A 24,695-nucleotide genomic window follows, 5' to 3' on the forward strand; every position below is an offset into this window, starting at 1 on the left:
GAAGAAGGTGTTGGGGGAATGAAACGGGCAAGTCTCAGGATGGAGCGGAGAGAGACCGGAGACTCGGAGAACCACTGAACCATCCATTCATCATTCAATAATCGAATATCGGCAGTCCAACTTTTATGGCGGGCTCCACTTTTTTCCACTCCACTTGTCTGCCCTGTAAATTGATAGGCTTTCAGATAAGACTCGTACCCTCATCATGCCATGACAGGAACACCTTTCTTTTTGAGTCCGGGCCATACATGATGCATGCCTGGATCTGGTGGGTTTCCGGTCATTCCTGGGGAACTTGCCACTGCATGCACTGCCGAGATCGCCGCAACCATCCATCCTTATCTGGGAATGCGCGCAGCCCTTCCGCGCCCATATTTACACTGTTGGGTGGTCTGATAGGATGATCAAGACGCAATGAAATGACCTTTCGAAGGACCTTCGCTACCCTTATGCATTCTTTCGAACAAAGCCGATGTTGCTCGGAATAATGCCCTCCGTGTCATTGGAATCGGGCAGTTGCAGCCACACTCCGAGGCATCACCTGCGGGGGTGCGGGGATGGGATGCATCGTGCTTAATCAACGTGGTACAGATGAGCTTGGGCAAGTCCATGACGGCATCCAAGAAACATCCTACTGCTGTGACAATAGCTGGCCATGGTGGTACATACATACACACATACATACAATAAAAATAAAATAAAGTCGTTCAAATGGGGCATTCCATTGAGAGATAAAAGTCTTTTCTCATCCAGAATAAACAGAGTAAAAGGTGCATATAGTCAACAAATTCGTCCATTAAGAAGAACACAGAAGAGTTAAATAAAAAAAAAGCGCAGTTGAAAAATCGAACAGAAGAGTCATGTAGTAGGGAACAAGGGTAGTGGCTATTCAAATATGGCTCAAAGGGGATTCTCTATTCATGCTGTAGACGCCTTAAGGCCCTTCAAAGACCCCAGGCTCAAGGCCAGACCCTGAGAACGGCTTCTTATCCGCACAAAGCCGGTGATCGGCCCGTCCTCTCCCTCCTTCTCGATGCTCAAGTTCGCAAGGGCATCCTCACCTGTGACAGTCAAGTTAGCGGCTATCCAGAAGGCGGGGATGGAATGAATCTCGCGGTGGGGAGATCTGTTACTTACCAAATACGCTCCGGGCATATAGATTGGCACTCAGGAATCGACAGTCGCCCTTGAGAGACGCCTCAGGCGTCAGGCATGCCATGTTGGTGCTGTCCATCAGCTGCTTGAGGAACTCGCGGAGGTTCTTCGCCTTGGAGTTGATGTTGACCTTGTTCTCCCATTCAAACTCGGTCCACATCGTCCGGAACTGCGTCTCGGTGCAGTGTGCCGGCTGGATGTAGTCCATGATGTCGGCATGGATGTCATTCAGGATAACAACATGCGACTCCGTCGAGCTCGCTCCGTCGTACACAATGTTACCGAAAATCACACCCGTGTCCGTCGACGACACCTTGACTGTAGCCTGCACATTCAAGAAATCGCGAGGTCCAAGGTTGTGCGTTGTGGGCCGCTCCACCACCTTGAGGTCTCCGAGAGTCGCAAACTCAACACTCAGGTTCTGCAGGGTCTCAAGGGTCTGGTTGACCAGGAGGACATCCAGGACGATATCGAACTGGTGAACCGTGACATAAGCCTCGGCGTATACCGGGTCTGAGAAACCAGTGAGTTGCACAACGCGGCTCAGTTTCGAGGACACCGTCTCCACAGTTGAGTCACCGCCAGTGGCCTTGGCCAGATCCAGCTCGATCTCCTCAGCACCTTCAAGAGCTGCCTTCTTGGTGAATTGCCGGATGGGGATGGCATCGTCAACTTGGACGGCAGTCTTCGCCTTCTCAACGGCCTCCTTAGCGGCCCTCTTCTTGTCTTCTACTTGAACCATGGCGCGGAAGGCTTTCCGGGTGTCTTCCAGGAAGGTAGTTTCCAATTCCTTCTTCTGAGAGAACTCTGCAAGCGAGCGCACACAGCACATGACGCGGTCCACGGAGTCTTCGTCGATGGGAGCCTTGACGAAGTGCGACTGGCCCACTCGGATGATGGAGATCATGATGAGCATAGCCTCTGCACGCAGGGCGTTGGTCCGAGCAACATCTTCGGAGACCTCCGAATGGCGCATCACCAACTTAGTAAGGGTGGACGAAAGCACAGTAGCAAGGTAGTAGTCGCCATCCAGGATCAGTTGACGAAGAGGGGGCTTCTGGGCGGCCTTGACAGCCTCAAGCCGAGCAGCCGCAGCAGACTGGCTGGTCAGAGCACTCTCGGTGGCATAGGTGCCGTCGGCCAGCACCTTCCGTGATCCGGTCGGGGCTGACGGCTTGGAGTGGCCGTTAACCTGCTCCTTGAGGGCCGCATCCTCAGGGACTTCATCAAGAAGTCGCTGTTCCGAGGCAAGGATGGGGATTTCGCCGAGACTGGCCCTGATCCGTTTCCAGGCTTCGCGGATATCCCTCTCCTCCAGAGAATATTCTCCGACAACCCACAGGACACCCCGGTAGACCTTGCCGGCACGGACTTCGCTCAAAGTAGAAACCAGGCGATCAACAATAGAGGTTCTGAGCGCGGGGAACTTCTCCACGACTTCCTTGACGAATGAGATCACATCAACGGCGGAGTTGTTGTTGAAATCAGCGATGAAGTCCATGAGAAGATCGACAACACTAGCTGCGATCTCCGAGAACTTGATGGCGCAGTTATGTATCGACTGGATCAACAATTGACGATATTCGCTGTTCTACAAGGTTGTTAGTATATCTGTATATCAGGGGCAAACTGTGCAAGCCTACCTTTTCATATTGTTCATCAACAGTCTTGGCCAGTTCCTTCTTGAGCAGCATGACAATCTCTTCGACATTCTTGCTCGAGACCATCTCCAAGGCAATGCCGAGGGCTTTCCGACGAACGTCGATATCCGGAGAAGAGAGGACGCGGAGAATTTCCATTGTAAGGTCATCAAGGACACCTTCGTTGCGGATTCGTAGCTGATCGACTCGGTCAAGGACGATAAGCTTGACGTTGTTGTCAGCTTCTTTGATGCACAGTTCGATCAACTTGCTTGCTGCGGCCTTCACGGCGACGGGGTTGCTGGTGAGTGCGGTAAGAGAAGTCGCAGCTTCGTAGATGACAGTACTCGTTGACGCATCGAGAAGGTCGAAAATCAGGCGCAAATACCGTGCCTACTGGTCATTAGCAACCGGCTGCAACGGGGTTGATCTCCGGAAGCCCACCTTGTTCTGAGTGTTCTGCACAGCATCCTTTCTGATGAACTCGAGCTCAGCCAATTGAAGTAGTTCGTCCGTGTTCGGGATGCTGTCGAAGGTAGAGGCCAGGTACTCCAGGGCCTTTTGGTGGCTGATGGACATGAGGGCCGCGAATGCATTGCGCTTGCAGGTGCCATCGGTCTCCGTATCGAGGAACGCCTGGATAAGCTCCGGGGCGTCGGGGATGAGCGACTCCGAGTGCTGGAAGATGGAAGCGACAGCCCACACAGCATTCTTCCGGACATATGCGTGGCGGTGATCCAAGCAGGAGCGTGCGGACGAGAGGAGGGGTTCAATGAGTTCCGATTCTCGGAGCTTGCACAAGAATCGCAGGGTGTTTCCTCGGACGTATTCGTTGGGGTGCTGAAGATCGTTACGGATACCGTTACTGCGCAAAAAGATCGTTTGTTAGATAGAACGGCCTACAATGTCGGGATGCGCCATGTTTCCTTACCAGACCAGGATCATCTCTTGCTTCAGTTTGCCATTCGCGTCGAGTTTCGGACAGATCTCATAGTAGAAGTATAGGAGTTTCTTGAGGGGCTTGCTTTTGGACGGCATGACAAAGCGAATGATATGCATGAGCAGTTGGGGCATAGGGTCGCCATTGAGCATGATTGTGATGATCCGCCTCATTGTCTCCATCTTGGTCTCATCGGTACCCTTCTCCAACTGCAGCTTCAGCTCCTGCAGAGAGGGCTGATCAGCAGTGTTGTCCAGGTGGACCAAGCTGTATGCATTTTCTAGGAAGGACGCCATGGTGATCGAGCGGTGCGAACGAATGGCCGGTACAGGGAAGGGTTCAGGAGGGAGGAGAGCTGGAAGCGGTCGTCAGTACAGGTGGTTGTTTGGGCCGGTCAGGGGGGAAGGGTGGGAAGACGGACTGGAACAACTCTCCCCAGAATGATTCGATAGTAGTGAAGGGAATTAGATTAGTGCAAATTGTCTCCCCTCACCTGCCTAGCATTCATCAGAGCGAATGTTGACAATCCGGGGACATTGAGTATCAACCTGGCCATTTGCGCGGCGGAGCAAGCTGTCCGGAGTGTGTGGATGACTAAGCCCGCCTGGACCAACCCTGCAAACCAGGCAATTCCATCCAGGCACGCGCTACGAAGCGTTCATTTCCAGCTTCCCTTTTTCGTGTCAAGCCCCAGACGTTGTCGCTTGAAGTATTCGAAAGATGTCGACCCAAGGCGAACCATTCTACCTCCGCTACTAGTAAGGATGATCTGTGTGTGGCCCAGATTTCCTCAGCTGCTGACAGTTCCGCAGCTCAGGTCACTCTGGGCGGTTCGGACATGAGTTTCTAGGTAGGTTCCCCGCGATGGTCTACAGCTCGAGCTTCCCTATTAACAGAGCTTAAGAGTTCGACTTCCGTACCCTTGGCGATGGCCGTAGCGCTGCCGTGCGATATGCGAACAACTCCAACTACCGCAATGATTCCCTGATTCGGAAAGAAAGTGAGTGCTAGGAAAGGGCCATCCGGTTCTACTTCGGTCGCTAATGGGCGATCACTACAGTGTGCGTGAGCGCGTCGATGATTCAGGAAGTGAAGCGCATCATCAAGGAAAGTGAGATCATGAAGTGAGTCAATCGTGGGGTTCAATGGCAGTTGGAGGGGTAAAACGATGCTGATGCGACGCAGAGAGGATGATTCCAAATGGCCTCAGAAGAACAAGGATGGACGTCAGGAACTTGAGATTCGGCTCGGGAACGAGCATATCTCCTTTGAGGTATGTACATCGCCTCATTGACATTAATGTTAACAGACTGGAATCTGACATCTGTTGTAGACTGCGAAAATCGGCTCATTGGTGGATGTGACTGAATCTGCGGATCCGGAAGGCCTACGAGTCTTCTACTATCTCGTCCAGGACCTGAAGGCCCTCATCTTCTCGCTTATTTCGCTCCATTTCAAGGTAAACACTGCTCCTTTGTCTCTGTTTACTCTAAGAGTATCGAGTCTAATTCGGTAATAGATTAAACCCATCTAAATGGTGGTGGTTGTGGGAACATGAAATGAAACGGTTCAACTTTCTGGGATGAATAATAGGCGTTTTCTATTTGACTGCAGCCGTGGCGGATATACTACTAGTGCTACTTTTTCTTTTTTTACTTTTCCTTTTCCACATTCCCCCAAAAATTTGTCTGGCAGTTTGGGTTGCTTGAAACGAGGCCCGATGGCAAAGCGACTCACCGAAAGGCGATGACGCAATGAGAGCTTGCCACTTAGGGCCAACGTAGCGGAAGAATTGGAATACCCAACGACGTGTATGTGTGTGTGTGTGTGTGGATGTAGGTGTCTGAAGTGTTTGATGTGTAAAAAAAAGAGCCGAAAACGGAAACAAAAACAGCGAGAGCAAGCCATTGCATAATGGGGATTATTATTGTAGCGGGCCACGTCCGTCGGGACGAGCGTCAGAAAAGCTGCAAGGGAGGCCGTGCCAGACGTGCAAAGGCTGCAAAATACTGCCAAATGCCAGAAATGCTCGAATAACCGCCCGAGGCGCCGTTTGCCCCATTTGCCTCCCCCGCGCTCGCATGATCAGTCGGTCGATTCCTCTTTGGGCAGTGCCTCGCCCCGGACTGACCACCAAACTAAACGAACCTCTTCGTCCATCCTCAATCCTTTCCTTTGGCTCCTTCATCCCCGATATCTCCTCTTTCTCCTCTGCTTGCTTCCCTTCTTCTCTCCCTAGACTTTGCTTCTTTCCGCTGTCTGCGCCCTAACTATTTGCCACCCCGATTCGCTGTCGTCCTCCCCGTACCCATTCTAGTTCGCCCCCTCCGGTCCAATAAATCACCCCTATCCTTGAGCTGCCCTTACACTGTGCTTGTATCAGGTTGTCTCTTCCGCCTGATCGTGTTTCACTTCTCCGCCTATCGGTGGGAACCTACAATTTTATCGATTCCGATGTCATTCCTTCCTTAATTAGCCTCCAATGCCGACTCCGAGTGATAACACCCCGCCCTTGAATGCTTCAATCGCAGAGGAAATCTCCGCTCGCTCTACCTGTCCCCCGGAGGTTGAAAGAGAGACATTACATACCAGAGAAGAAAGGCCGTATCCCTGGGTGTCGGCGTGGGAAAGGAGAAGCACCAGCGATGATGCTCCCGACAACACGTTTTCGCCAACCGTCCCATCAAACCAGACCGCCTTAACGCCATCAGATGGAACTCCCTTTACTTCTACTGATGCGGACCCCGTGAGGGGCGAGCCAGTAGCCAGAGCGCCCACGAAGGGCGTGGGTAGATCGGAAGATGAACCTGCTGCGGGGAGACTGAGCCCTGCTGCGGAGTCATCGTGCTCCTCCGGCCCGTCATCTCCAGTCACCCCTTCATCGGCCACTTCTCTACTAAGCTATGAATTTTCTAACATTCGGGTATGGTGGCCTACTTTTATCCTTTCCGTCTCTAGGTCTCCCTTGCTGATTGTGCTAGCTGTTACCCAATTATTCGTCGTCTTTTCTGCGACCGGGAAGTAGATTCACTGGCACGCAGCAGTCAGACAGCCATGTCTACAGCGTTGATGTGGAGATCAAGCACGTTGATATGCTTGAATCTTATCTTTGTGGATACCTCCGCATACAAGGTCCGTGAGCGCTTGCACCAGCCCGCTGTGGCCCATTCTAATCTTTTTGCATCAGGTCTTACCGAGGATCACCCTACTTTAACAACGTTCTTTGAGGGCGAAATCATCGGAACCAAGCACACGTTTAAAACTAGAAATGAAGCATGGGGCGCGACCGAAAAGACCGACATGCAACATTGGGGACGGTTTCCCGCTTGGCGATCGCAGGCGAAACAGGCGAAGAGACCGGATTTCACATTTCGAAATTTTGCCCAGCGTGAGCACCTCTTCATGCGTTGGAAAGAGTACTTCCTCGTTCCCGATCATCGCGTGAGGTCGATCTCCGGAGCCAGCTTCGAAGGCTTCTACTACATTTGTTTTAATCAGGTGGAGGGAACGGTTGCTGGGATTTACTTTCACGCCAAGAGCGAAAAGTATGTGTCTGCCTCATCCCAGTGGTATTCATGACAGACAAAACTGACTTGGTTAATTGCTAGGTATCAACAACTTGAACTCAGACATGTCAAAGACTACGGTTGTGCGCCAGCCATGGAGTTCCGTTGATCTTCTGGCGGATTTGTCCAGTATTCGATTCGACTACTGCAAAAGGATCTCATCTACAATAACATCCTACGGTTTCACATGCTTCTACATTCTAATGGGTATTATATGGTTACGTTCATTTCCGTGCCTCCCAGCCGCGATGGCTGATCTGTTACGGTTATACTGTCGGAGTTACTATTACCCCGCTCTGTTTTGACTGATGTCCTCTGACGAATTTTCTTCCGACTTGTCTTCTTCCTTTTTCTCTCTTCTATCGGCGCAGGCTTGGATGATACGATATGGTATGGAACGGAACTCTATTCGCCAAATTTATCCTCGCACTTTGGTATTTTCTTCAATATGACGCAGCGCAGCACAACAAACGCAACACAACACACTGTATCGTCTTCTCTCTTGACCGTGAGGACTCTTATTTGATATACTAGGCAGCGGTATCGGGGCGAGCGCAGACTCGACTTCCTCATTGATGTCTGCTTTTTCATTCAATTTAGTTGTTGCTTCTTTTCTCAATTATGACCGGTTTAACTTAGTTCTGATAGCGGTAGCGTTGGCCCCCTTGTTGTGCAAGGGACAATTTTCTCTGTTTTCTTGACTGTCTGAGTGAGAAATATATATTACTATTTTATCTATCTATCTTTTTTCACTACTACGCTCAACTATAGCTATTAAGTTCTTGGCTGTGCTACGCATGTGTTTTCAATTCCAGGTATCCTTCAAAGGCACCGAGTATACCTTGCTATCTAATTCTACTACTACTAGTCAGTAGGAGAGGCTCACAAAGTTTAAGGGATCTAAAGAGTGCCATCCATTGTACTCCGTATCTACGATCGGAACTTCTTTTTATGAATCATGGACATGTCTAAACAATACAATACCATGTATTGTAACTAAGAGCACATCGAACATGTTACCAAAACAACTTCATAAATAAATACTCTTTCGTTTTCTCGAGCACTAATATAATGGTAACTGAAAATAAAAACAAGCCCATCCCGAGAACTGCAGCACACAGCACATATCTTATATCACATAGCTATATCAATGAAACCTCCCAAAGAAGAGGAGTACAGAAGCGGAAGGAAAAGAGATTCAAACGAGACAAACACTACTGATGACATGACATGTAGGACCTGAGGACAGTAGGTAAAATGAATGTTAAGTTTTGAGTCGGGGTATCAAATGCAAATTTTTATGCGTGTATGAATGTGAAAGGGCTGAGATAGATAATTGCAAACAGAGATTCGAAAATTTGGTGAAGATGGCTTGAACAGACAACATGGGGACATCGTGATGGATTGGTTGTCTGTGTGGAAGACTGGTGAGATGATGAACAGAGATACAGATCAGGTAGATCCAGATGCTGGAAGAGGGATCAGGATGATCATAGATACGCTGAGTTCTGGCGACTGCCTGAATGGGAACTACCACCGCTATTGTCGCTGCCAGGCGTGGCTGGCTCGAGTACGACTTGCTGGCGGATGGAGACGATCCATTCATGCTGGAGGAGTTCTGCTGCAGTGGACCGTTTATTGGGGTCACACTCGAAGCATCGTCGGAGGAAGTCGATACCTAGGTCGCTGAGCTGGTCTCGGGATGGCAATTGCGGTTGGTTGCCCTGGGCAATGTTGTACATGATGGCCCATTCGTTATCCAGAGTGGACCAAGGGCGACGACCCGTGGCCATTTCTAAGATCACGCATCCTAACGACCAGATGTCGACAGCTCCCTGGCGGTGGATAAGTTTTGTGGTATCGCCGCGAATCACCTCGGGTGACATGTACATTGGGGTGCCGGTCATCGTTTTCTGGTTCTTGCCCCAATTGTTGTGAGCCAGCTGGGCGTCCTTAGGCACTATACCGTCCTTATGACCAGCGCCAGCGAAGGCATCCATAGGGACAACGGTTCTGCCCTGACGAGCGATGATCTTTGCAGCTCCAAAATCGACGTATTTGATAATACCGTTATGATCAAGCAGGATATTTTCAGGCTTGATATCGCGATGGATAATGCCAGCCTGGTGCAGGTACGCCAATCCCTCCAGCAACTGAAGAGCGTAGACCATAATGACGGTTTCATCCTCGACACGTCCGTGCTCAAGCAAGCTGGCAAGGGACCCACCAGAACAGTATTCCATGAAGATGTAGACCTTATCGCGGTGCACTTCAATACCGTGGTAAGAGACGATGTTAGGATGATCCAAGACTTCCAACACACCCATCTCATCACGGATTTGCTGCGCAATTTTAGGGATAAGTTGGGGGTCTTGCAAACGGATCTCCTTGACAGCCATGAGGTAGTTGCTGTCAAGGTTAATTCCAGCGTAAACGGACCCAAAGGTTCCTCCACCAATGAACTGACCCTGTTGCCATCGCAGAGTAACGTTCGTAGCCGAGGATGAAAGCACCGTAAGAGACCTGTCCGCTTCGTTTGAGCCCTCTAGAACCCTTCCCAGTGCTTGGCGTTTAGCATCTTCGTCAACGCGTCTCTCCTCGATCTCGGTAAGATGAGCCACGCGCTGCTCCCGAACAAGCTTGGCTGCCTCTTCATCTGTAAGGATTCGCCCTGCGCCCATTCGTCTCGAACCGCCGCGCTCTTCCAAGCGTTGCTTCTCTGCCTGAGCCGCACGAGATGATCGAGCACCCATGATATCAAAGTGAGATATAAGGAGCGACATGCACCCGGCAACCTTCTGCCTCAGTCGACTATACTGAGCATCATCCATAGACAGGAGGTGCCTGCTGGAGGTGATGGCCATTGCAAATTCCAGAGCAGCAACGGCCCACTTGAAGGTTTTCCTGTCAGCAGCATCACAATCATCACAGATGAACGAAACCCAGTCGAGGGACAACTCGACAAGCCTATTACTGTTCATTGCGCGTCTATTGGGATCAACATTGGAAGAACGCTTCCCGAACTCGGTCGCAAATGCATAGCATGCTTGGACTAGATCGTGGTTCTCCACGTCTCTATCCTTGAGTTGCTCCCGTATCCGGGCAACACTATCCATGATAGTCATTGAGAGCTTAAATGACGTCTTCTTGATCTTATTTAGCTCCACGTTGACCCGACCAAGATTGGCACGTTGCTCGATGGCCATGTCGAGCTGAATACCAGTGAGGTGAGTCAGCTCATGTCTCGCATTAGACAGCCGCTGCTGCGTCCCTTCAACCACAAGTCGCAATTTGCCCAACCGCAAGTCCGTAGGCTGTTCCATGATGCCCAGCTGCATTTCTTTGCCAGCCCAGGAAAGAGGCTTTTCCGGACGAACCACGAGTATATACGGCGCATGGGGTGTATCCTTGCTGGTGTCATCCTCACGAAATGATGTGCCTAGGATAGCTTGGATATCTGCAGGGCGATCCCACAATGCAGGGTGCGCAAAGAGATAGACGCCCTTTTGACCAACAGAGACGTTTGATTTGATCATAAAATGATCCGACACAAGCAGCGACTCCAAAAAGTCGTATGCAATGTCAGCCGGCAAATTGTATTCTGTTGCATTTTCGAACAGCTGGCGCAAGAATCGGGAAAATCGGTAAAGCTTCCGTTGCCGGATCCGAGTTGAGTCCAATACGCTTTTATAACGCTTGTCCATGTCGGCAGGATCCTCGTCATGGCGAGGCTGCAACTCCCGCTCGAAGTGGTACATCAAGCGTTGGATCGACTTGGCAGTGAGTGCACTAGCTCAGGTTAGCCATATTGATATATCGTATAGTGTGAAGGTTGTTCGTACCTAAACTGCTCCGCGACCTCGATATCTCCGCCCTCAAGTTGTCGGCCGACCTCGTTGGAAAATTCCCAATCCTGTTCTAGAATCTCCGCTTCTTTGAATGTGTTCTTATTTGCAGTCAGCTTCCAATTCAGAAGCCGGAAGTAATACTTCATCGCATCCAAGACGACTGCGTCGAAACCGTCATCAATGCAAGGAGGCAGGTCCCACCCAGGCTCGGGTCTGGCGATATCCAAATAATGCCGTTTGATATCGACCGCCACCTTCATCAGAATCTGGAACTGCGATATCATTTGATCGACTAAGATGGCGGATTGCGAAGCCGGGTCTTTCATATTCTTAGCGTAAGATAGTCGAACCCGTATAATTTCCTGTATGAGTCGAGACGGGAAGTTGATTAGAGTAAGAAGTTCTTCGATATAGGGAGGTAAGTGGCGTTTGGCGAAAGAACCGGCATTCTCAATTAATGTATTCTTTGCTTTTTGGATGACTTCTCCAATGCCGTGGAGCATGTTATGTTTTCCTTGCAGCGTTTTGAGGCCATCCTCCTTCATGATGCGGTCAAGGAAGGATGTTTCGTCGGAAAGGTCGCTATTGATCGATTTCGTTCTCGATTTGCTGAAATCCAACTCATCGTTTCCAACCCATTTCTGCAGGATAGCGAGCTCGGTGTTGATCAAGATGGTCGTGTTGTGCCAGGCAAAAACAGCATCGCGACTCGAGTGATACTCCTCTGAAGCGACTCTGGGGTGGGCAGTCTCCAGCTCCTTGTGAGTAGAGTAGAGGCTTTCACAACGTTCTATCTGTGCGACAATATCCTCAACCTGCTTGATGGGTGGCTTCCCGATCTCTGTTTCACCTTTGATCTCGAACTTGATAATTTCTTCGATGATGGGGCCAAGGCCAGCCCTCGCTTCTTCAATGAGTTTCCTCTGCAGTGCAACACTCCTTCCACAGGTCCTGGCTCTGACACCCAACCATATTGCGTTGTTCTGGGCCGACGATCGTTTTGATTCTGTAGATCCGAGTAATCGCTGTTTCTCTTGCTTCACCACGTCTCCCTTTAACACAGACGAAAGCATAGAATGCCACTCCAACCTCTCTTGATTTCTTGGGTTCTTGAGTTCCTCGATCGTCGGCTGATTGTCGTCGGTCAGGAAGAGTTGAATATCCGGATCGTAGGCATCGTCTTCGAAAGGAACCTCCGAGGATGGTGAGGGTTCTTCCAGGTCCGAGTCCCCGACCGTCATGCTCATGTTTTGAGCCTCATCGAAATGACTGTACCAGGCCTGAGGGTCCGCACGAATGCGCTGGACATACGCCTTCTCCTGAGCTCGGTACTGTGCATTGGGATCGCGTCTAGAAGTTCGTTTCGTTGATGAGCTCCGTTGGCGGTCATTTTGGAAGCTGATATACTGAGGTGGGCGTCGTTGGGGCGCGTAGGTATTGGAGGGCGTCCGAGCGGGGCCGGACGGACGTTGCGGCCTCAAGTCACGATCGGTCACCGGATGACCATCCATCGGCGGTGCTTTCTCAAGAGCAGCAGAAGCACCTATACTGGCCCCGCGGGCGCGTGTAGGCGTGCCGGTTGCCCATGATGGCAGGGCAGACGGAATGGATGGGGGAGGGGACGAGGAAATGGTTGTCGCCGGGGTTTGGACCTGGGTGTCGAAATTCTCCGGGAAACTGGAGTTGGCTCTTACAGCATATGGCTGCTGCAGAAGCTCATCGGAGGACCCGGAGCCATCCGAATCATGGTTGTTTAAATCAGGATGCTCCATGATCGGAAACCCGCGGTCCTGCTGAGATTCCATGTCGCATGTCCGACGTTTGGAAAGCGGGTTGGAAGGGAAGCCTCAAGCGGATAGATAGGGGGGTGTGGCGGTGCACGTCTGTGCTACTATCGGTTCCGGCCTGGGGATGATCTCGCGCAGGCGTACCAGTTGCATTCAAGAACTTGAGGTGCGGGGGCTATTACAATTCAAAGACAAGACAAATTAGATGACTTCTCTGCCATTCAAGAGTGAAAACAGTGAAGCATCTGAGGTATAAAACGAGTGGTATGCTCCAGATTGACAGGGCGGAGCTTCAGCCGGAGGTGGATTATTCCTGCCACGTCTATACCGGATCGGGAGGCGGTAGGGCCCATTATGCCACAATCACGAGATGGATGGTGCCTCAGGCGGAAGGCACATGCTCTTTTACACGGCTTTCTAGATCTCCAGGATAATATGTGCACATGCTCACACCGAGTTTTGTTAATGGGATATGGTAGCTCTGAATTGGCCTCTACTGTGGCGACTGACCCCTTGCTTGTCGCAAGTGCTCATAGGAGTAACAAAATGATAGATCACACGGCTGGCGCTTGAAAAGGTATTTGAGAGAACTGAAGCATGTTTACGCCTTCCGATAGTCAAGGGAAGAATGCAGCATTGATTGACACCCTTTTACTCATCTCTCGCCCTTCCCCTCTCAGCGTGGACTCTCAAGGGTTTTCAAAAGTAGCAGATTCCAAGTGGGTGGTTGCCTACGAGCATTCGTATAGCTATGGGCCGCGTTCAGCGCTCCAAATGATATTGCTCCCAAAACGCGACATCAGAGAAGCAAATAAAAACAACCATCGACATTACTTCTCAAATTGACCAAGTCGGGAAACCGAGAAGGTGATCCGAAACTCTACTCCTTATAGTCCAGACGGAGACTTGTCGGGTTGGTATGCGTTATCCTTTTCGGGCATCTGTAGATGTCCGTTCAATGCGGCCTCCTGCAGCTTCTTGAATTCCCCGCCTGATTGTTGGATAAAAAGTTGGACGATGATCAATTGACATCTTGAAGATCGCCCTGAGGCGTGAATAGTGGCATGCGTCTGATGGTTGATCAGTGGAACCCATTGTCCTGAATTGGGGCTGCGGGTCTCTTGGAGATCCATTTTAGAAATTCCGGGGAAGCTTAAGCAGGTACTGAAGTCTGGTGGACAGTAAGCCATGGCAATAGTTGATCCGACCGCCTAGTAGAAGGTCATTTTGATAATGACATCATGCTAGCAACATGAACGATGTCCAGGATGGGGTGTTGTGGTCCAACTCCGTAACAGAGATTCTTTATGGGTGATGAGCTGCATCAGTCTTTCAGAGGGTAGTACTGGGTTATTCTAATGAATTAGAGATTTAAAACACATCGCAACTATCATTACGCATGGGTTTCTGCTCGACAATTTTCTGCTAAGTGACCAAGAGCATCAGAGATAGATTAAGATATGATTATCAATTTCATGTTAATCAGAAACATAATCAAACATAACCAGATGATCTCGCATTGATTGATGAAAGTGAAAGAGACCCCCAAGGTGCCAAGCCCGCTAGTCCGAGCCAGTCGGGATGCCGAACTGCCCTAGCCAATGGGGACCAGTGAGCTTATCTCTACCTACGGGAGACGCATACTGGGAGTACGAAGTGGTGCTTGGTACTAGTAAATATTGTAAATTCCACGAAGAGGTACAGAGGAAATAGTTCCAACTTGCTGACAGATATAGCGGGCTACTATGCTAGTGCTACTTGGTGCTACCGTTGATCCAGGGATATCGATTGCTGCTGTGGTTCCGTGGAGTTGTTGGTTCATCCAAGTTAACCAGCCCTACGATCCGTGCTGGAAACACGATCGCTTGATCTGGACTTACCTCAAAATAATCATTTTTTGTACGTCGCATGGGACGCCTTCCATCATTGGTAACCTGCTAGTTAGATTCTTTTACCAAAGTCCATCTTACAGTATTGCCGTAGGATGTTACTCAGAAGTCAGCTGGTGACATAGTATGGTATCTCCACGGAGTACGGAGTAACCTTCCTGCTATGAAGGAACAACGCAGACACTATCCGACAAGGATGATGAGACGGAGGTCTTGCCTTCATTAAATCTCTAGTCATAGAGTAAGTATCAACATTACAGCCGACAATACTAATCGCCAGGAGTAACAGGAACCCATGGAGTTTGTTTTGAAGAGAAAATCAGGAGGCCTGATAAGCCATCCCGGCCGACTGCTGATTGGACGGCCGAAGTCTGAAGATAAGCACTGCGAGACCGGCTGGGCTGAAGGAATTCACGACGCGACCATGAATTCCCATGGATTGATTCATATGAACCAGTAGTAGCGGAACACCTCGTGGTCATTGTCAGCTGGGGCTACTAGCTAGAGTACCAGTGACTCCTCAAACCATGGAAGTTCGAGAACGATGGGTGAAGCCACGAACTCAATCCGCAGCCTTGTTGTCTCTGATAGATAGGGAGCAATTGATAGATAACCATTTCAGCTGCGAATCCGGAGTAGTAAGCTCGAGTAATGTCCTTCTCTTTGATTGGCCGATTGGATGCTATCTCCCACCAGTCGCGAAAGCTGGCCGAGAAATTAACGAAAACTAACCAGTCCTTCGGAAGTTTCCTGCTCCTCCTGAGTCTTATCCGCCTTGCATCGAGCCCAATGACACTGTTATACTATCCATTATTTACCCCGATCTGTCACTGAAATCCCCAATCTCAGGGTCTCTATCGGATGCATAGTAGGAAGCAGTACTACATAGTACATACACTACACTACTAGGTGGGTGGTTAGTAGTCGGTCACATTATCTTCTTTGACCCCTATCCGTAGTATAGTAGTAGTATAGTAACTGAGTACGACGTAGAGGGAATTCTCAGCTTCTTGCCTGTCACTGATGCAGCCATGGCGCGGTTAGGCTGCCATGCACCCAGCCAGTGTGTCACCCACACCCACACACACACAGCTTGGCTTTCCGTCCACGTTCTCGTCCAATTTCCTTCTAGTCAGCGGGAAAGAAAAAGTCCAAGCAGACATTACAGGATGATGGCTGGATCCCGCTGCAGGTCAAGTGGAATATCCCAACGGGAGGCCGCGCATTGGCCCGCCCATCCACCCATTCATCCCTCCGGAGTCTCCACGCTCTTATCCGCCGCCATGGCTTTTTTTCTTGCTTGCTGATATCTATCTATCGGTCGTATTGATTGCGACTAACCATGGCCCAGGGTTGCGCCTAGTGCCCGAATGGGTGGAACCGGCCATGAATCAATGCAAGTGAGACCATGGCGTTTCATTCTGACTGGTATCATCGCCCTACTCCGACTATTCCCAGTACTATTTATCACTCCTGCATCCCCTCCCCTTCCCCCTGCAGTGGCTTGTTTTGCTTTTTGAATTAGGCTCCATCGTCGTCTTCTTTTTCCCTTCGTCCCATAATTCCTTTTTCCCTCTCGATCGCTAGTGTCTAGAGTTCCCCCCCCCGACTTGCTGTCCATCTCTTGTTGCCTTAACCCATTAAAGGCCTCTGGGTCTACACGTCGACCCCATCTCGCGCCCTCTGCGGTCTACAGGGCTCCTGGTCTTAGTGTGCTAGGTTTAGGAGTCACCTACACACTTTTATACACGGTTCTGGGCCAATCTTTGTCAGAAAGCTCAGTGTAATTAACCATGTCGGAATACCCTGTCGCCTACAATGGCACAGACAATGGGACCGGTGGTAACTCCCTGACAGAAGATCTTAACATCTACTACAGCGTATGTCTTCCCTAGATATGTGACGCAGGCTATGACTGGGCTCATCCCCACTAACTGATTCCAGTCTGGAGATATCGCTTGGGTTATCACCTCTACGGCCCTGGTGTTGTTGATGATTCCTGGTGTCGGGTATGATACCACCTGTCAACCTCCAAGCCATTGAGCCCCTCCAACTGACGGCAACAGCTTCTTCTACTCAGGTCTCGCCCGACGCAAATCAGCATTGTCGTTAATATGGCTTTCAATAATGTCTGTCGGGGTGGTGTCATTCCAATGGTTCTTCTGGGGATACTCGCTGGCCTTTTCTCATACCGCTGGAACGTACATTGGTGACCTGAACAATTTTGGAATGAAGGGTGTTTTGGCAGCTCCTTCAGTTGGCAGCTCCAAGGTCCCTGATATTCTCTTCGCTGTCTTCCAGGGAATGTTCGCTGCTATTACGTGAGTGTCCCCAAATCCGAAGCAACCTTCATGATTGATAACTGATAACGGAGATAGGGTTGCCCTTGCTGTTGGTGCAGTCGCGGAACGAGGTCGCATGCTGCCTTGCATGGTCTTTAGCTTCGTTTGGTCCACCATTATCTACGATCCGATTGCCTGCTGGACATGGAACTCGTCCGGCTGGGTGTACAAACTGGGTGGACTTGACTTCGCAGGTGGTACTCCCGTCCACATTGCCTCCGGCTCGGCTGCACTGGCATACTCTCTGATGCTCGGCAAGCGTCGCGGACATGGCACCCACGAGCTCAACTACCGCCCGCACAACGTCACACACGTCGTCATTGGTACCGTCTTCCTCTGGGTTGGTTGGTTCGGGTTCAATGCCGGCTCTGCTCTGAGCGCCAACCTGCGGGCTGTCATGGCAGCCGTTGTCACGAACCTGGCTGCCTCCGTGGGTGGTGTCACCTGGTGCATCATGGATTACAGACTGGAGAGGAAGTGGTCGACCGTCGGTTTCTGCTCCGGTGTCATTGCAGGACTCGTTGCCATCACGCCAGGCTCTGGTTTCGTGACACCTTGGGCTGCCTTCATCTTTGGAGTTGTCGGTGCCGCTGCTTGCAACTACGCCACGAAGCTCAAGTATGTGCTTCGTGTGGACGACGCCCTGGATATCTTTGCCGTGCACGCCATCGGTGGTCTCGTGGGCAACCTGTTGACTGGTCTTTTTGCTGCGTAAGGCCCCCTGATCTCTGAAAAAAACAGACAACCTCAAACCGGTGGGCACTCAACTAACGCTTGCTCTGATAATAGTGACTACATCGCCCACCTGGATGGTTCTACGGTCATCGACGGAGGCTGGATCAACCACCACTACATCCAGCTTGGCTACCAGCTGGCCGACTCCATCTCCGGCATGGCCTACTCGTTCTTCGGTAGCTGCATCATCCTCTTCGTCATCAACCTGATCCCTGGTCTGCACCTGCGTATCCCCGAAGAGGAAGAGATCCTCGGTGTCGATGACGCTGAAATTGGTGAATTTGCCGTAAGTGCCTTCCCATATCATCGAAGTAAACGACTCTCCATCTAACAAAAACTAGTACGACTACGTGGAAATCACCCGCGATGTCATTGGTGGCACCAGTCCCGAGAACGGCGACGTGTCCTCCAAGCGCACCATGACTCCTCCCAACGGCAACGAAGAGTCCGTGGAGACCAAGGCTTGAACTATATTACCCAGTATAGTACTATAGGAGTTATGTCGAGGGTGACCAATCATCTTCACTTCCTTCCTAACTACAAGCCATGAACGAACACAACCACTTCATCAACTTTATTTGGATTTAATTTTTACTTGATACCTATTTCGTTTCTGGTCATTTATGACACAACTTGGATACCTTCTGATGTACATATTATTCACTTTTCATTTGTCCTTACTTTCTGACATCAACATAAGCTTCTCATATATAACCAAAATTCATCATATTATGATTTCACCTGAATGAGTTGCTGTGAAATAAATCTAGCTATCTTTCAAGAAAATTGCTACTATGTAGTAATCTCTATTATTATATTATCATCTCTCTATCTTTCCCAATCTAGCATTCCGTAGTAGTAGTAATATTAGTAGTAGTATGCTCTTCCCATTAGCCTTCTGTAGGATATTTATCCGTTGTATCCAATCCTTTCATCTTCTTTCGTAAAAACCATAACCACGAAATAATCTCAACATAAAGCAACTCAAACACATAAAATAACATCATTCCTAGTAGCCATCAACATATAACTCTATTGCATATATACATCGCCTTCTTTTTCGAGATTACTTGGCGTGCTTGTTTACAGGACTAGTAGACACACACTACTATTTATTCATCATGAAACTCGATAACCAAATAGGACTTTCCTATTACATCTTCGATTATAACTGAGTGCCGGTGTGAACTACTAATAGTTACGGTATGCTAGGGCCAGCAACTAGCCCTTGAAAGAATAGGGGGTGGGTTTAGTTATTGATCTTCAATAACAGTCATTGTTTGGGTAGTATATATCACGTTAATGAGATGAGGATCATGTACAAGCTACCAATACGGAGTACATAGCGGTATGGTATTGAGATCTTAACCCAGTCATATTGAACAGGGAGTATCGTGGAGCTTAATTTGCAGGTGTATTGAGTGCTTCGAATAAATGGTGTCTTATGATGGTAATCCCCGATCTTGTCCTTGTTGATGAAGTATGAAACTACGAAATGTCCGAACAGATACCCGGCATATACAGATGTGACTAGGAAATTTGTACCAAACTGCTTTTAAAACTATGTGCGATTGGGTTTAATAAGTCCAGGCTTTGAGCCTAAGTAATTAAAAACAGGAAGGGAAATTAAGAGCGCTCAAACAGAAGAACTCACTGACCAAGACCTCGGAAGGCCTTGGTCGAAGAGAATGTAGGCTTATCGGGGTATTATAGAGCAGATCTCAATTCGCATAACTGTCGATTTGAGACATTTACTCCTCAGCCTCAAGGGGCTCCTCCTCGACGCTGTGGAATTGGTTAGAACCAGAACAGAAACAATAGGTTCTTGGGTGGACTTACTATTCCTCCTCACCCTCGGAGATCGAGGCGTCCTGGTACTGCTGGTACTCGGAGACCAGGTCGTTCATGTTGCTCTCAGCCTCAGTGAACTCCATCTCGTCCATACCCTCACCAGTGTACCAGTGCAAGAAAGCCTTGCGACGGAACATAGCAGTGAACTGATCACCGACACGCTTGAACAGCTCCTGGATGGAGGTGGAGTTACCGATGAAGGTGGAGGACATCTTGAGACCACGGGGAGGAATGGAGCACAGGGCGGTCTGGATGTTGTTGGGGATCCACTCGACGAAGTAGGTCTGGTTCTTGCTCTGGATGTTGCGCATCTGGTCCTCAACCTCCTTCATGGAGACACGTCCACGGCTAGATACCCGTTAGCTGGCATATTGTGCAATCGATGCAGTAGGAAAACTCACAAGATGGCGGAGCAGGTGAGGTAGCGGCCGTTGCGGAAGTCGGAGGCAGCCATCATGTTCTTGGGATCGAACATCTGCTGGGTCAACTCGGGAACGGAGACGGCACGGAAGGAGTAGGCGCCGCGGCTGGTCAGAGGAGCGAAGCCGACCATGAAGAAGTGGAGACGAGGGAAGGGAACCATGTTGACAGCCAGCTTGCGAAGGTCGGAGTTGAGCTGACCAGGGAAACGGAGGCAAGTGGTCACACCGGACATGACGGCAGAGACCAGGTGGTTCAGGTCACCGTAAGAGGGGTTGGAGAGCTTGAGGGTGCGCATGCAGATGTCGTACAGAGCCTAGATTGGCCAATCCGTTAGTTCTCGAGCACCAATCTTCTTCTCACATGTGCTGGGTCTGGGATCATACCTCGTTGTCGATACAGAAGGTCTCGTCGGAGTGCTCAACGAGCTGGTGGACGGAGAGAGTGGCGTTGTAAGGCTCAACAACGGTGTCGGAGACCTTGGGGGAGGGAACAACGGAGAAGGTGGCCATCATACGGTCGGGGAACTCCTCACGGATCTTGGAGATCAGGAGGGTACCCATACCGGCACCGGTACCACCACCGAGGGAGTGGGTGATCTGGAAACCCTGGAGGCAGTCGCAAGCCTCGGCCTCACGGCGGACAACGTCGACAACCTGGTCGACCAACTCGGCACCCTCAGTGTAGTGACCCTTGGCCCAGTTGTTACCAGCACCGGACTGGCCGAAGACGAAGTTGTCGGGGCGGAAGAGCTGGCCGAAAGGACCGGCACGGACGGCGTCCATGGTACCGGGCTCGAGGTCGACGAGGACGGCACGAGGAACATACTTGTTACCGCTAGCCTGCTGAAGTGATTAGGACATTGATGATATTGTCGTGTAAAAGCAAAGGTCCGATGGATCTCACCTCGTTGAAGTAGACGTTCATGCGCTCCAGCTGGAGGTCGGAGGTGCCATTGTAACTATCCTGCGTGTCAGAAGACCCAACCCTTTGCCCATTGTTGACCAATTGAGAGGTGTGAAAAAGTTGCACTTACACACCGGAGCCGTCAAGGCCGTGCTCGCCAGAGATGGTCTGCCTGTTGAATTGTTAGACGTGTTCTTAGACCGATAGCATGTACCTAATGGACAACATCTGAACTCAAGCTGAGATAGCCTAAGAGACGATGTTCCATCCCCAATCCAATGGCAGTTGTATACGTACCAGAAAGCAGCACCAATTTGGTTACCCTAACCACCATGATATATTGTTTAGTCCACCCCACCAATCAAGACCCTTGGGGGCAATCATCCGAAGCATATATTGGCACTTACACACTGGCCGGTTTGGAGGTGAACCTATAAAGCGAAGAAGACATGCAGTTAGCACAAGAATGAGTTGGTCGAAGAACCGGTGGGGTCCCGAGCAAAAGAGATGCCAACCAACGACGCGTCTCCTGACGGACGAGGGACGGGGAGGGCAAACATACGATCTCACGCATTGTGCCGGGTAGATTGAAGGGGTTGAAGGTATTGAAAAGGGTCGAAGGGGTATGAGAGACGGCGAGGCCGGAGGGAGTAGATGGGCGGGAAGTTGTTGGGAGGAGACTGGGGAAAGACAGTCGACTAAAGGAGGAGAAGGGGGGAGGGAGGAGGGAGGAGAAAACGAGGAATGGGAGGAAGTTAGTTTGGCCTTAGTGGAGAGTTGGGTAGAAGGAGAGCGGTGAAGGGGGGATCGTTGTGCGGGCAATAATACCAATACTGCTAATACTGTTAATAAATTCGGGATCAACAACAAAGCCAAAAAAAACGCCAACAAAACAACCCGATCTTTTGGGCAGGTAAATAGGGGCTCTCCCCAATTCGGTTTGGCGTCGTCACGGGACGGCGTTGCGGTCCAGTGACAGTCACGCCCCGTGACTTGGCTTGTCCACACGCGAACCAGACTTGATCATGGCCTGACCGGCCTTACCATGGATTCATGGACCTTCGTGTAAACAAATGGACAAAATGATGAGCACCCGTCAACATGATCCTAATAACAACCAGAACGCTCTTATAAGTACATACAAGTCTACAATCCCTTAGGTCGTCTAAAGTGACCAGCCAGCCTCAGAAAACGATTACGCCCATCCCATCCCATCCAGTTCCTGATCCCCCTAATAATGATTACATCCCAAAAAGCATCACCACCATCACCATCACTTGGCCGTGTTCTCGACCGTATGTGAGCTTTCCAACCACGTGCCAAACTCATCCAATCGCTGCTCCTCCTCTTCATCGGACGCATCCAATCCTTTCTCCGCCAGATCTTCCAGTGCTGCACGCTTCTCATTGGTCTTCTTAAATCTCTCACTGCCATCCGCGATATAGGCATCGACTCGGGTGCCAGCGAAAAACCGCCCATCCATCATCTAAATGTAACAGTATCATCAGCATATGTTCCTTTCCGGAGGGTTTGGGCCATCGTCATCCCATGATCAAGCTTACCTTGACACAGCTCCTGGCTGCCTCGGGATCGGAAAAGCGAACGCTCACCACTCCCTCGGGTTCCTTATCGTAGAGAACAACGTTGGTCACATCCCCCAGCTTCGAGCACTCATCCCGAATATCTTCCTTAATATCAAGAATGGCCGCAGGATCCTCCTACACCAAACGTTAGTTCCTTTTACCAATCACTCCTAGCGCGGGATGGATACTCCGTACATCCAATTCCTTCAACGTGAACATATGTTTCAAGATCACGATCTTATCAAAACGGGAAGTCGTGTCCGGCAAGGCAGACGGGTCGTCATCGTCCCAGTCAGCAAGTTTGCTAAACGCGTATATCAGCAAAGCCCAGCCCAATCATCCCAGGTCAAATGTAGTTCCCCCATACCTGTTCAACTTCTGTGTCCGTCGCATAATCTTCTTCTTATCCCTCATACTAGTCTTCGTAGGCGCCTCTTGCTGGCTCTTGAACGAGAAATCCGCATGCTGCACTCGCATGGGTCCCTGCGGTCCGGGTACCCCAATCCTAAAGTTGGAATCATCCAGCATCTGTATCGCGAGATTGACGGACTCAGGCCGGAAGTACACAACGAGAGCTTCACCTTTGAAGTTTCCGCTCTCATCAGTGTACATCTTGATGCGCGGTCGGCCGCTATCGATCTCCTCGGCGATAACACCACACTTGGAGAAGACGTCGCGGATTTCGTCGAATTCAGCATCCAGAGGAATCGAAGTCACATAGACCGCGGTATTGACGCGCTGTTTCTTAGGCTTCTGTTGCCCATTGCCCTACGCGATTTCATATCTTCTTAGTTTTGGGCCCATCACAATGCCATTGGGGCCAAGTCAAGGAAGCATCATCGTAAACTGCTGGACTAACCTCTTCCGTAGTAGCCTGTTGCTTGCGCTTCTTCCTCAACTGCGCCGCAGTAATCTGTTCCTCCTCATTGACACCCTGGACTCTATATGCTTCTTGCTGTTGTTGTAGCAAGTCTTCATCGACCTGGAGGCACCCCGGGCGGGCGCAAGCGGCGCCAACCAAGCAATCAGTTTCACGAACCAATCAAACAATCCCTGCAATGATAGACGTGTATCTTGGTCTATTTGCAACAAGAGAGGAAGGTTCCATAACCAGTTGAGTCGACACAGAAAGGAAACAAAAGGGGGCGGGGAGGAACAGCAAAGTAGAGAAAAACAAAGGTAGCAGTAGTTCAACAGCTACTACAAGACATCACACCACCCAGCTGGAGAAAGAGCGCGCACACACCGTCGGAATCCATCTCTTTAGCACCGTATCATATTCGTATTCCTGTCCATCCTCCGTTTCCAGAATGAACTTGTCGTCTAGCTTCGAGAACGAGATGCGCGGGTCGCTGTCGAATTCCGAAGGATCTTGGGGGAAGTTGCTTAGCGGAGGAGAGTTGTTGGAGCGGTCGTCGTCGTTCGGAGCATGCGACGCCATTGTTGTTATGCACAGTAGACGATATAAATGCGACGGCAATCGAATACCGAGTGAGTAAGGAGAGTTTTATTGTTTGGGTTAAGGAGAGGTTGGCTTGAGGATGATAGGATTTAATTTGAGCTGACTTTCGGATTTGCGGGGAGAGAGATCGCTTTATGTAAGCTGCGACGGCTATTCACGTCATGGAAGGCGCGCTTAGTTCAGGCTGACGATTTTGGCTGCACTACTTATCTAGCTATTACTTTGTAGTGAATACAAATAGTGAATGTCCAGTCTTTCATAGGCGCGTTCGATGCTCTTACGGGCTTAGCGTAATTGTGGGGGGAAAGGAATGGTTTCCCTGTTCATACCGTCTGCGTTTGTAGCTTTAATTCAATTTCGAATACCAGTTGAATCTCTTATCGAAACATAGACGAACACTCAAGCACAGTATCCTTCACAGTGATAATGTTGTATGCCAGATAGAGGCGCTTACTCTAAAATGAATGCAGGAGATTGCTTCCCACAAAGAGAGCGTTTTGCGAAATTTTCGGCTATTTGACTGATGCATAATTCGAATTTCCAGGAAATCTCCGAGCTTCAGCGTAGGCTG

At 50.1% G+C, this 24,695-nt stretch overlaps 9 protein-coding genes across 9 annotated transcripts; 4 read left to right on the forward strand and 5 right to left on the reverse strand.

Moving 5' to 3' along the window:
* Positions 1-596: 596 nt before the first annotated feature.
* BDQ94DRAFT_134746 (coatomer subunit beta) lies at positions 597-4,277 on the reverse strand. The gene is made up of 6 exons (XM_026764529.1): positions 4,157-4,277; positions 3,727-4,090; positions 3,240-3,660; positions 2,799-3,188; positions 1,138-2,746; positions 597-1,061 (listed from the first exon to the last, which is right to left on the reverse strand). Exons 2-6 carry the CDS (start codon positions 4,029-4,031, stop codon positions 919-921), a joined length of 2,868 nt encoding a protein of 955 aa, XP_026631867.1. The 5' UTR covers positions 4,032-4,090; positions 4,157-4,277; the 3' UTR covers positions 597-918.
* A 114-nt stretch (positions 4,278-4,391) lies between these two features.
* BDQ94DRAFT_134747 (mago nashi family protein) lies at positions 4,392-5,644 on the forward strand. The gene is made up of 7 exons (XM_026764530.1): positions 4,392-4,493; positions 4,548-4,585; positions 4,640-4,735; positions 4,796-4,859; positions 4,921-5,008; positions 5,069-5,194; positions 5,255-5,644. Exons 1-7 carry the CDS (start codon positions 4,456-4,458, stop codon positions 5,267-5,269), a joined length of 465 nt encoding a protein of 154 aa, XP_026631868.1. The 5' UTR covers positions 4,392-4,455; the 3' UTR covers positions 5,270-5,644.
* Positions 5,645-6,217: 573 nt separating this feature from the next.
* Positions 6,218-7,410, forward strand: BDQ94DRAFT_165936 (GID4/VID24 family protein; the record flags this gene model as incomplete). Its single annotated transcript, XM_026770435.1, has 4 exons — positions 6,218-6,658; positions 6,717-6,867; positions 6,923-7,280; positions 7,344-7,410. 4 exons carry the CDS (start codon positions 6,218-6,220, stop codon positions 7,408-7,410), a joined length of 1,017 nt encoding a protein of 338 aa, XP_026631869.1.
* Positions 7,411-8,307: 897 nt separating this feature from the next.
* sskB (putative MAP kinase kinase kinase SskB) lies at positions 8,308-12,670 on the reverse strand. The gene is made up of 2 exons (XM_026764531.1): positions 11,144-12,670; positions 8,308-11,090 (listed from the first exon to the last, which is right to left on the reverse strand). Exons 1-2 carry the CDS (start codon positions 12,658-12,660, stop codon positions 8,792-8,794), a joined length of 3,816 nt encoding a protein of 1,271 aa, XP_026631870.1. The 5' UTR covers positions 12,661-12,670; the 3' UTR covers positions 8,308-8,791.
* Positions 12,671-13,396: 726 nt separating this feature from the next.
* On the reverse strand, positions 13,397-14,405 carry BDQ94DRAFT_134754 (uncharacterized protein). Its single transcript, XM_026764532.1, has one exon. It carries the CDS (start codon positions 14,124-14,126, stop codon positions 13,824-13,826), a length of 303 nt encoding a protein of 100 aa, XP_026631871.1. The 5' UTR covers positions 14,127-14,405; the 3' UTR covers positions 13,397-13,823.
* A 1,267-nt stretch (positions 14,406-15,672) lies between these two features.
* BDQ94DRAFT_134756 (uncharacterized protein) lies at positions 15,673-16,322 on the forward strand. Its single transcript, XM_026764533.1, has one exon. It carries the CDS (start codon positions 15,857-15,859, stop codon positions 16,130-16,132), a length of 276 nt encoding a protein of 91 aa, XP_026631872.1. The 5' UTR covers positions 15,673-15,856; the 3' UTR covers positions 16,133-16,322.
* On the forward strand, positions 16,323-18,673 carry BDQ94DRAFT_134759 (ammonium permease MEP2). The gene is made up of 6 exons (XM_026764534.1): positions 16,323-16,705; positions 16,770-16,834; positions 16,892-17,146; positions 17,204-17,878; positions 17,957-18,188; positions 18,244-18,673. The coding sequence occupies exons 1-6, from the start codon at positions 16,619-16,621 to the stop codon at positions 18,367-18,369; spliced, it is 1,440 nt and encodes a 479-aa protein (XP_026631873.1). The 5' UTR covers positions 16,323-16,618; the 3' UTR covers positions 18,370-18,673.
* A 770-nt stretch (positions 18,674-19,443) lies between these two features.
* On the reverse strand, positions 19,444-21,938 carry BDQ94DRAFT_134762 (tubulin beta chain). Its single transcript, XM_026764535.1, has 9 exons — positions 21,642-21,938; positions 21,487-21,510; positions 21,377-21,402; positions 21,210-21,251; positions 21,080-21,134; positions 20,560-21,015; positions 20,155-20,489; positions 19,742-20,101; positions 19,444-19,687 (listed from the first exon to the last, which is right to left on the reverse strand). Exons 1-9 carry the CDS (start codon positions 21,651-21,653, stop codon positions 19,654-19,656), a joined length of 1,344 nt encoding a protein of 447 aa, XP_026631874.1. The 5' UTR covers positions 21,654-21,938; the 3' UTR covers positions 19,444-19,653.
* Positions 21,939-22,137: 199 nt separating this feature from the next.
* On the reverse strand, positions 22,138-24,213 carry BDQ94DRAFT_134764 (U2 snRNP complex subunit CUS2). The gene is made up of 6 exons (XM_026764536.1): positions 23,909-24,213; positions 23,522-23,644; positions 23,030-23,430; positions 22,858-22,966; positions 22,642-22,797; positions 22,138-22,565 (listed from the first exon to the last, which is right to left on the reverse strand). The coding sequence occupies exons 1-6, from the start codon at positions 24,101-24,103 to the stop codon at positions 22,353-22,355; spliced, it is 1,197 nt and encodes a 398-aa protein (XP_026631875.1). The 5' UTR covers positions 24,104-24,213; the 3' UTR covers positions 22,138-22,352.
* Positions 24,214-24,695: the final 482 nt, after the last annotated feature.

This window comes from Aspergillus welwitschiae (assembly GCF_003344945.1).
Source record: "Aspergillus welwitschiae strain CBS 139.54b unplaced genomic scaffold BDQ94scaffold_2, whole genome shotgun sequence".
Classification (NCBI taxonomy): domain Eukaryota; kingdom Fungi; phylum Ascomycota; class Eurotiomycetes; order Eurotiales; family Aspergillaceae; genus Aspergillus; species Aspergillus welwitschiae.

What these genes read in the sequence shown, in the direction of transcription:
- BDQ94DRAFT_134759 (XM_026764534.1), top strand. Translation starts at nt 16,619, where the DNA reads ATGTCGGAATACCCTGTCGCCTACAATGGCACAGACAATGGGACCGGT. An exon ending in ATCTTAACATCTACTACAGC is followed by an intron (nt 16,706 to 16,769) that starts GTATGTCTTCCC and finishes AACTGATTCCAG; the next exon opens with TCTGGAGATATCGCTTGGGT. An exon ending in GGAATGTTCGCTGCTATTAC is followed by an intron (nt 17,147 to 17,203) that starts GTGAGTGTCCCC and finishes TAACGGAGATAG; the next exon opens with GGTTGCCCTTGCTGTTGGTG.
- BDQ94DRAFT_134756 (XM_026764533.1), top strand. Translation starts at nt 15,857, where the DNA reads ATGGCGCGGTTAGGCTGCCATGCACCCAGCCAGTGTGTCACCCACACC.
- BDQ94DRAFT_134754 (XM_026764532.1), bottom strand. Translation starts at nt 14,126, where the DNA reads ATGGCTTACTGTCCACCAGACTTCAGTACCTGCTTAAGCTTCCCCGGA.
- BDQ94DRAFT_134762 (XM_026764535.1), bottom strand. An exon ending in CAAATTGGTGCTGCTTTCTG is followed by an intron (nt 21,252 to 21,376) that starts GTACGTATACAA and finishes ACAATTCAACAG; the next exon opens with GCAGACCATCTCTGGCGAGC. An exon ending in GGCCTTGACGGCTCCGGTGT is followed by an intron (nt 21,135 to 21,209) that starts GTAAGTGCAACT and finishes CACGCAGGATAG; the next exon opens with TTACAATGGCACCTCCGACC.
- BDQ94DRAFT_134764 (XM_026764536.1), bottom strand. Translation starts at nt 24,103, where the DNA reads ATGGCGTCGCATGCTCCGAACGACGACGACCGCTCCAACAACTCTCCT. An exon ending in TAAAGAGATGGATTCCGACG is followed by an intron (nt 23,645 to 23,908) that starts GTGTGTGCGCGC and finishes GGGTGCCTCCAG; the next exon opens with GTCGATGAAGACTTGCTACA. An exon ending in CGGACACAGAAGTTGAACAG is followed by an intron (nt 22,967 to 23,029) that starts GTATGGGGGAAC and finishes ATACGCGTTTAG; the next exon opens with CAAACTTGCTGACTGGGACG.
- BDQ94DRAFT_134746 (XM_026764529.1), bottom strand. Translation starts at nt 4,031, where the DNA reads ATGGCGTCCTTCCTAGAAAATGCATACAGCTTGGTCCACCTGGACAAC. An exon ending in TGCAGAACACTCAGAACAAG is followed by an intron (nt 3,189 to 3,239) that starts GTGGGCTTCCGG and finishes AATGACCAGTAG; the next exon opens with GCACGGTATTTGCGCCTGAT. An exon ending in ATATGCCCGGAGCGTATTTG is followed by an intron (nt 1,062 to 1,137) that starts GTAAGTAACAGA and finishes TGACTGTCACAG; the next exon opens with GTGAGGATGCCCTTGCGAAC.
- sskB (XM_026764531.1), bottom strand. Translation starts at nt 12,660, where the DNA reads ATGGATGGTCATCCGGTGACCGATCGTGACTTGAGGCCGCAACGTCCG. An exon ending in GAGGTCGCGGAGCAGTTTAG is followed by an intron (nt 11,091 to 11,143) that starts GTACGAACAACC and finishes AACCTGAGCTAG; the next exon opens with TGCACTCACTGCCAAGTCGA.
- BDQ94DRAFT_134747 (XM_026764530.1), top strand. Translation starts at nt 4,456, where the DNA reads ATGTCGACCCAAGGCGAACCATTCTACCTCCGCTACTA. An exon ending in GTTCGGACATGAGTTTCTAG is followed by an intron (nt 4,586 to 4,639) that starts GTAGGTTCCCCG and finishes ACAGAGCTTAAG; the next exon opens with AGTTCGACTTCCGTACCCTT. An exon ending in TTCCCTGATTCGGAAAGAAA is followed by an intron (nt 4,736 to 4,795) that starts GTGAGTGCTAGG and finishes CGATCACTACAG; the next exon opens with TGTGCGTGAGCGCGTCGATG.